The sequence below is a fragment of the Notothenia rossii genome (assembly GCF_949606895.1).
Source record: "Notothenia rossii genome assembly, contig: scaffold_142, whole genome shotgun sequence".
Taxonomy (NCBI): Eukaryota; Metazoa; Chordata; class Actinopteri; order Perciformes; family Nototheniidae; genus Notothenia; species Notothenia rossii.
In genome coordinates this window covers 30,757-40,000 of record NW_027639868.1, presented here as the reverse complement: position 1 = coordinate 40,000, position 9,244 = coordinate 30,757, and the positions used below count along the sequence as shown (strand labels likewise).

At 47.5% G+C, this 9,244-nt stretch overlaps 1 protein-coding gene across 1 annotated transcript in view; it reads left to right on the top strand.

The window, feature by feature from the left end:
- thbs3a (thrombospondin 3a) overlaps positions 1-9,244 on the top strand; it is a 62,077-nt gene extending 52,833 nt beyond the window's left edge. The window contains exons 17-22 of the mRNA XM_079695549.1: positions 1-75; positions 864-912; positions 997-1,193; positions 3,231-3,403; positions 8,543-8,682; positions 8,767-9,244. The exon at positions 1-75 is cut by the window's left edge and continues 104 nt beyond it. Coding sequence (XP_079551675.1) covers positions 1-75; positions 864-912; positions 997-1,193; positions 3,231-3,403; positions 8,543-8,682; positions 8,767-8,828 — 696 coding nt within the window. The 3' untranslated portion in view covers positions 8,829-9,244. The remainder of the gene's footprint in view (positions 76-863; positions 913-996; positions 1,194-3,230; positions 3,404-8,542; positions 8,683-8,766) is intronic.

The window sequence follows — 9,244 nt, the reverse complement described above, 5'->3', positions numbered from 1 at the left end:
AGAGCCTATCAGACGGTGATCCTGGACCCCGAGGGCGACGCCCAGATCGACCCCACCTGGGTGGTGCTCAACCAGGTTAGTGTTGAGTGTCTGGTTAAAACAGACTCACTGACCGTGCTGTAGTTCCTTTATAGCCCAACATTAGCCTCCTTTAGCTTAGCGGTGGTGACGTGAAGTCATGTGACCGTGCTGTAGTTCCTTTATAGCCCAACATTAGCCTCCTTTAGCTTAGCGGTGGTGAAGTCATGTGACCGTGCTGTCGTTCCTTTATAGCCCAGCATTAGCCTCCTTTAGCTTAGCGGTGGTGACGTGAAGTCATGTGACCGTGCTGTAGTTCCTTTATAGCCCAACATTAGCCTCCTTTAGCTTAGCGGTGGTGACGTGAAGTCATGTGACCGTGCTGTAGTTCCTTTATAGCCCAACATTTGCCTCCTTTAGCTTAGCGGTGGTGAAGTCATGTGACCGTGCTGTAGTTCCTTTATAGCCCAACATTAGCCTCCTTTAGCTTAGCGGTGGTGAAGTCATGTGACCGTGCTGTAGTTCCTTTATAGCCCAACATTAGCCTCCTTTAGCTTAGCGGTGGTGACGTGAAGTCATGTGACCGTGCTGTAGTTCCTTTATAGCCCAACATTAGCCTCCTTTAGCTTAGCGGTGGTGACGTGAAGTCATGTGACCGTGCTGTAGTTCCTTTATAGCCCAACATTAGCCTCCTTTAGCTTAGCGGTGGTGAAGTCATGTGACCGTGCTGTAGTTCCTTTATAGCCCAACATTAGCCTTCTTTAACTTAGGGGTGGTGATTAGTCATGTGACCGTGCTGTAGTTCCTTTATAGCCTCAGATGCTAACCTGTGGTTCTGTCCTCAGGGGATGGAGATCGTCCAGACGATGAACAGTGACCCGGGCCTTGCTGTGGGTGCGTGACTTTAATATATAATAATATTCCCTCAGAGTCAGAGCCCCCCCTGACCCCCCCCCCCCCCCCCCCCTCTCTCTGCAGGCTACACTGCCTTTAACGGCGTGGACTTCGAGGGAACGTTCCATGTGAACACGGTGACGGACGACGACTACGCCGGCTTCGTCTTCGGGTACCAGGACTCGTCCAGCTTCTACGTGGTGATGTGGAAGCAGACGGAGCAGACGTACTGGCAGTCGCTGCCCTTCAGAGCGGCTGCGCAGCCCGCCCTGCAGCTCAAGGTAAAGACACACTTAACGAGTCAGAGCTCCTTCATCTGTCCCACAGAGAAGACACTTAACGAGTCAGAGCTCCTTCATCTGTCCCACAGAGGGGACACTTAACGAGTCAGAGCTCCTTCATCTGTCCCACAGAGAAGACACTTAACGAGTCAGAGCTCCTTCATCTGTCCCACAGAGGGGACACTTAACGAGTCAGAGCTCCTTCATCTGTCCCACAGAGAAGACACTTAACGAGTCAGAGCTCCTTCATCTGTCCCACAGAGGGGACACTTAACGAGTCAGAGCTCCTTCATCTGTCCCACAGAGAAGACACTTAACCAGTCAGAGCTCTTTCATCTGTCCCACAGAGGGGACACTTAACGAGTCAGAGCTCCTTCATCTGTCCCACAGAGAAGACACTTAACGAGTCAGAGCTCCTTCATCTGTCCCACAGAGGGGACACTTAACGAGTCAGAGCTCCTTCATCTGTCCCACAGAGAAGACACTTAACGAGTCAGAGCTCCTTCATCTGTCCCACAGAGGGGACACTTAACGAGTCAGAGCTCCTTCATCTGTCCCACAGAGAAGACACTTAACCAGTCAGAGCTCTTTCATCTGTCCCACAGAGGGGACACTTAACGAGTCAGAGCTCCTTCATCTGTCCCACAGAGAAGACACTTAACGAGTCAGAGCTCCTTCATCTGTCCCACAGAGGGGACACTTAACGAGTCAGAGCTCCTTCATCTGTCCCACAGAGAAGACACTTAACGAGTCAGAGCTCCTTCATCTGTCCCACAAAGGGGACACTTAACGAGTCAGAGCTCCTTCATCTGTCCCACAGAGAAGACACTTAACGAGTCAGAGCTCCTTCATCTGTCCCACAAAGGGGACACTTAACCAGTCAGAGCTCCTTCATCTGTCCCACAGAGAAGACACTTAACCAGTCAGAGCTCTTTCATCTGTCCCACAGAGGGGACACTTAACGAGTCAGAGCTCCTTCATCTGTCCCACAGAGAAGACACTTAACGAGTCAGAGCTCCTTCATCTATCCCACAGAGGGGACACTTAACGAGTCAGAGCTCCTTCATCTGTCCCACAGAGGGGACACTTAACCAGTCAGAGCTCCTTCATCTGTCCCACAGAGGGGACACTTAACCAGTCAGAGCTCCTTCATCTGTCCCACTTAACCTTTGAACAGTGTCTTTTTAACTGTTGATTACCCTGAACGTATAATTAAACGGAAAAACCAATACAAAAATAAATGATACATTTAAATAAATAATATCAAAATAATAAATACCAATAAACAAGATCAACACATATTTTGGAGCGCACTTCCACAACCTACTAAACATATATAAATATGATAAATAAAAATAAATTAGACTAAAATGAATTAGATCAAATATGTTGCAGTGCCCTGTCACAACCTAGCAGAGCTAAGTCATCGGTTTTTTCGATTATGTTGTTTTCGTATATGTTGCAGGCCAAAATCGTAATTGCGATTAAAATACAATTAATTGTAAAGCCCTAACACACACACAAGCACATAGAGACACACACTAACACAATATTTGTTGTCTAACACAGTTCTGTACTGTTCTGCTGTTATGTTCCGTCATTGTTCTTATGTTGAACATGAATACATTTACTTTGTAAGTAATTAAGGGACTTATTTCTTCTTTCATAGCCATTTTCCTTTATACTTTCTTGCCGTGAAATAGGTCTTAAATTATATTCAAAGTGTTCTTAAAAAGGTCTTAAAAAGTCTTACATTTGAGATGGCGAAACCTGCAGGAACCCTGAGCATTATAAAAACATGAGTGAACCAGTAGAGAGCAATGAAGGAGCCGCAGAAGCATTGATACTATCTTAACTAATCTAATAGTATATATTGCACATTACATGACAGCTGTGTGTGTGTGTGTGTGTGTGTGTGTGTGTGTGTGTGTGTGTGTGTGTGTGTGTGTGTGTGTGTGTGTGTGTGTGTGTGTGTGTGTGTGTGTGTGTGTGTGTGTGTGTGTGTGTGTGTGTGTGTGTGTGTGTGTGCGTGTGTAGGCGGTGAAGTCGCGCACGGGGCCCGGAGAGTTCCTGAGGAACGCCCTGTGGCACACCGGAGACACAGCGGGGGAGGTGAAGCTGCTCTGGAAGGATCCCAGGAACCAGGGCTGGAGGGACAAGACCTCGTACCGCTGGAGCATCTCACACCGGCCCCAGGTGGGGTACATCAGGTGAGAGACACACACACACCGGCCCCAGGTGGGGTACATCGGGGGGGTATACTACGAAGCTGGATGTTCTCTTAGCGGCTAACTTCAGGGTAAACTCTGGGTTTCCGGTCCTACGAAGCTGGTTCTCTTTTTAGCGGGCTAGATCTCCATGGTAACTGATGCTGAGCGGCTAACCTGCCCCGGAGCAGGTTAGGTTGCAGGCTAAGAGCTCAACTCAGTGAAAGCACTGCCTGCTGACCAATCAGAGCTCAGTGTGCGGAGTTTAAAGTGATCAAGTCATATTACAGGAGAAAGGAAATACAGAAAAGCTGCCGTTGCAGGAAAGACGGCCGGCAAAAATCAGCGACTGTGTGAACGTGAACATTAATAGAATATCACCTCCCATCTTCAGAGGAATCTGACTATTAGAACATTAGCGTTAAGAAAGCTTACTTAAATATCTGCCACAACATAAGTAACCGGATCAGAGTAACATTAAGTACAGTCCGCGGCATATCACATCATAATGTATCATATATCTCCTTATCTGAGTCAGCTGAGCCGTATCTGGCCGTGCAACACTCACAGTGTCACATACTGGATGCAGAAGGATTATTTGAAGCAACACATTAAGTTGAGGAAACACTCGAGTCAAATGTAATGAAAGTCAGATGGTGTCTTAGACGGGGCAGTGATATCATAAACCTGTTAATGTACGCATTCAAACACTTGTTCTGTTACCAGCTGTATTCACCTTGCAGGTGCAGCTATGTGGCTTTGATCCTGGATCAAGTGTTTAAGTCATGGATGTTTAAACTTTAACTTCTTCATAAGTCTAATATTATAGTTGACTTTTCATTCAGGAAGTATGACGCTGCGCTGTCAGTACGCTTCTCCATGTTTGTGATTGGTCGAATGCTCCAGATACCACCCCTTTCATGTGAACGCGCACCTAACTAGATAGGACGCGGCTGACTTGAGCGATCCACTTGATAACCCGCGTCGTAGGACCGTTTAGCGAGAGCGCATTTGTTTTGGATTAGGCCAACCGGCTAACTCAAACATATCCAGGTTAGGTTGAACCGGCTTCGTAGTACAGACCTCAGGGGAGAGACAAACACACACACACCGGCCCCAGGAGGGGTACATCAGGTGTGTTTCTCTCTGGGAGCGTTTGTTTCCTGACCCGGCGTGTCCCTGTGTTTCTCTCAGGGAGCGTTTGTTTCCCGACCCGGCGTGTCCCTGTGTTTCTCTCTGGGAGCGTTTGTTTCCCGACCCGGCGTGTCCCTGTGTTTCTCTCTGGGTGCGTTTGTTTCCTGACCCGGCGTGTCCCTGTGTTTCTCTCAGGGAGCGTTTGTTTCCCGACCCGGCGTGTCCCTGTGTTTCTCTCAGGGAGCGTTTGTTTCCTGACCCGGCGTGTCCCTGTGTTTCTCTCTGGGAGCGTTTGTTTCCCGACCCGGCGTGTCCCTGTGTTTCTCTCTGGGTGCGTTTGTTTCCTGACCCGGCGTGTCCCTGTGTTTCTCTCTGGGAGCGTTTGTTTCCTGACCCGGCGTGTCCCTGTGTTTCTCTCTGGGAGCGTTTGTTTCCCGACCCGGCGTGTCCCTGTGTTTCTCTCAGGGAGCGTTTGTTTCCTGACCCGGCGTGTCCCTGTGTTTCTCTCTGGGAGCGTTTGTTTCCTGACCCGGCGTGTCCCTGTGTTTCTCTCAGGGAGCGTTTGTTTCCTGACCCGGCGTGTCCCTGTGTTTCTCTCTGGGAGCGTTTGTTTCCTGACCCGGCGTGTCCCTGTGTTTCTCTCTGGGAGCGTTTGTTTCCTGACCCGGCGTGTCCCTGTGTTTCTCTCTGGGAGCGTTTGTTTCCTGACCCGGCGTGTCCCTGTGTTTCTCTCTGGGAGCGTTTGTTTCCTGACCCGGCGTGTCCCTGTGTTTCTCTCTGGGAGCGTTTGTTTCCTGACCCGGCGTGTCCCTGTGTTTCTCTCTGGGAGCGTTTGTTTCCTGACCCGGCGTGTCCCTGTGTTTCTCTCTGGGAGCGTTTGTTTCCTGACCCGGCGTGTCCCTGTGTTTCTCTCTGGGAGCGTTTGTTTCCTGACCCGGCGTGTCCCTGTGTTTCTCTCTGGGAGCGTTTGTTTCCTGAACCGGCGCGGCCCTGTGTTTCTCTCTGGGAGCGTTTGTTTCCTGACCCGGCGTGTCCCTGTGTTTCTCTCTGGGAGCGTTTGTTTCCTGACCCGGCGTGTCCCTGTGTTTCTCTCTGGGAGCGTTTGTTTCCTGACCCGGCGCCAGTGTTAATTTTGTCAATGAAAACTATGACGAAAAATGTTCGTCAACGACCTTTTTTACATGACTAAAACGAGACGATGACGAGCTAAAAATAGATTATTGATAACGAAAACGTTGACGAAATGTATATTTAGTTTTCGTTGACAAGACGGGACTAAGGTGTTATTGGTGGACTATCGGACATTCAAAATGCAGGGTATTTTCCACCAAGTGTCCGTCTTGTCTGTCAAAATGCATCTTACGTTTCTAACTTGCAATATCATTATTTCCGCTCTCTTCACTCCAGAAGACCTGTGTCTCTCTGTGTGCGGGGGGCGGGGCCTAACAGACACGCTGCAGCGGACACAGAGACCTGCCAGGAACGGAGCGTTCAGAAGGGAGTGCAGTGATGCAAATTAGTCGCTTTTCGGCGCCTCCCGCTTTTTTAACGCTGATTTGGGTGAGTTGTGTAATTCGCGGAGAACCGAAGAGTTTTCGTTTTGGGGGGGGGGTCCGTCCGTCCGTCCGCCCGTCCGTCAGTCCGTCCGTCCGTCCGTTAGACAACTTCTCACTTCAAAAAAGAAGAAGAAATCTAGACCGCAAAATAATTAATCAAGCGAGTGCCTGTTTTTCCTGGCCAAGGACAGGTTCCTTGAACACAACACGAGCGTAACGTGTCTTCACGTGGTATATGTCTCGTCGGAAAGGAGTGTGGACTAGAGTGCTGACGGAGAGCACCGGAACGCCGCTCCAGCTCTTCAAATATTGCAGTACCCATAAGGAGCCGTACACACCGCAGTGTTTGCGTGGCTGTGTCTTTAGTTGTAAGCACAGTGGCGATCTGTTGTTATTAGCATCTGGTTAGCTAGCTATGCTAACGAATCTAAAGAGCTTTTCTACAACCAGGTGGAAGAGAGCTCTCTCCTGAGAGGCTCAAATAACCTCAGCTCAGTGAGGTTAAGGCACACCTTGATATGATCATTATAGTTATTAATGAGACATTAGAGACTAAATGAAAAACAGGTATAAAATAGTATTTGACTGTAACAAAAAAGTTTGTTAAAAATAACAAGAATAGAGTTTGAAAGGGGAGAGATTTGTAAAATATCCAAAAAGAAGAATCTGCTTCCAGTTCTGTTTCAAATGGGTGCTGAGAGATGTATCCATAGAGCTCCTCATGTTGCTCTCAAAGTGCACCAGATTGATGCTTTCAACTTCAATATTTAAAAACAAATCTTCCCGGGGGAGCATGCCCCCGGACCCCCCTAGAGGAAGTTAGGTCCCCCTCCCCACTTAAATCATGTTCACATGGATAGGAAACTAAATACATTTGCCCACATCTTGTGTCCATATCTTTCTGTCTTGGTGGTCATGCCACACCGTGCACGTGTGAGTCATGGTGAGATATCTGGATTCAGAGGTTGCTTGTTCTTTGCACAGAATGAAAGAAAGGCCAAATTAATGAGCTGTGATTTTAGTTTTTTTAAGCAGAGGTTGAGTTCAATCATTTGTACGACCCTCGGAGGATGTTATACAAATGTAAAGGAAAAAGGTTCCCCCCCCCTGCTGTAAATAATAATAAAAACCCTTGATGTATAACTTAACATCTCTGTCTCTATTGATCTGAGTATATTATAAAGAACAGTTCATTGAAGCATTATAGCACAGGCCTTTATCAGATGGTATATAACGCAGTTTTTTTCTGCTTCTAATAGTTCTCTCTCTTTTTTCACGTGTGTTTGCATCACTGGGAGTGGGACCCATGCTGGAGTCCTTCTAGTTTGAATGACTTTGTATACTGCAGGGTAGCTTGTGGATTTACTCCAGGTGGAACTAAAGTCTGATTCAACACTTGATTAGATTTCGCATCATTCATCCACATCTGAGAAGTAACTAAAGGGATTAAATACATGTAGGGGAGTAGAAACACAGAATAGCAACACATTGAAATACTCCAGTAAAGTACAAGTACCTCAACATTGTACTCAAGTACAGTAAAACATTTTAACATAATTATATATATTTCATTTATTTCACATTTAAATAAAGCAATTCATTCGGATAACAATTTGTTAGTTTTTCCCTTTAAAAAATAACAAAAAGTAAATACAAGAATAACGTTAAAGTACCGGATCGATAAGCAGTATCGATAAGACTAGTAGTACCGTAGAAAACCGTAACGATACCCATCCCTAGATATTACACAAGTAAAGTGTTAAGAGAGTGAAATGTTGCTTTATGAATTTCAACACTTGATACTGTCACCTTGATTCCAATGTCAGAAACCTGTATTAGCCTAACTGAATTGGTTTGAAGAGAGACAACATTTTGACTTAAAGTTGACTAAAATGTAATTTTTCATCGACTAAAACTAGACTAAAACTATGAAGGATAGGAATGACTAAAATGTGACTAAAACTAATAACCCTTTTCGTCTAAAGACTAAGACTAAATCAAAAACAGCTGCAAAATGAACTCTGCCCGGCGCGGCCCTGTGTTTCTCTCTTGGAGCGTTTGTTTCCTGACCCGGCGCGGCCCTGTGTTTCTCTCTGGGAGCGTTTGTTTCCTGACCCGGCGCGGCCCTGTGTTTCTCTCTGGGAGCGTTTGTTTCCTGACCCGGCGCGGCCCTGTGTTTCTCTCTGGGAGCGTTTGTTTCCTGACCCGGCGCGGCCCTGTGTTTCTCTCTGGGAGCGTTTGTTTCCTGACCCGGCGCGGCCCTGTGTTTCTCTCTGGGAGCGTTTGTTTCCTGACCCGGCGCGGCCCTGTGTTTCTCTCTGGGAGCGTTTGTTTCCTGACCCGGCGCGGCCCTGTGTTTCTCTCTGGGAGCGTTTGTTTCCTGACCCGGCGCGGCCCTGTGTTTCTCTCTGGGAGCGTTTGTTTCCTGACCCGGCGCGGCCCTGTGTTTCAGGTTGAGGCTGTTCGAGGGCACGCAGGTGGTGGCGGACTCGGGCGTTGTGATCGACACGACGATGCGAGGAGGTCGGCTCGGAGTCTTCTGTTTCTCTCAGGAAAACATCATCTGGTCCAACCTGCGCTACAGGTGTAACGGTAAGCCCTCTGACCCCGGACACACAGCAACCGGGGTCTTTCATCTCAAAACATTCTCTTTCATCTGCTTTTCTCTGCTTTCAGACACGGTGCCTGAAGACTTCCAGATCCACCGGAAACAGTTCATGATGCACATTAAGGTGTGAGAGGATCTGCATGAGTACTGCAGTGTACCAGGGGGGGGGCAGCCAGGTGATATACAGAGCAGGGGGTGGGGGGGGGTTCTGGGAAAGAAGATAGAAGTCGTTCAGCTTTATTAGAATAACTTGAATCTTCTCTGAGAATTCAAAGATGGTCATTTGAGAAAATGAAGAACAATATCCAAATAAATCTTAAATGTTGTGTTTTGTATTCTACATCCCCCCCCCCCCTTTCCCTCAGCCAGGGTTATTATTATTATTTGACCTTTAAGGCCGGCTAACTGCCAGAGATATTATAGACCTGATGCTTGGGAGCAGCAAACACTGCGAGAAACGAGACACTGTGGTTTGAAATGTTTCTGTGTTTTATAAATGTACATATCTTTGTGGAAATAAACTCCCGTCCGTGACCTTTCCTAAAA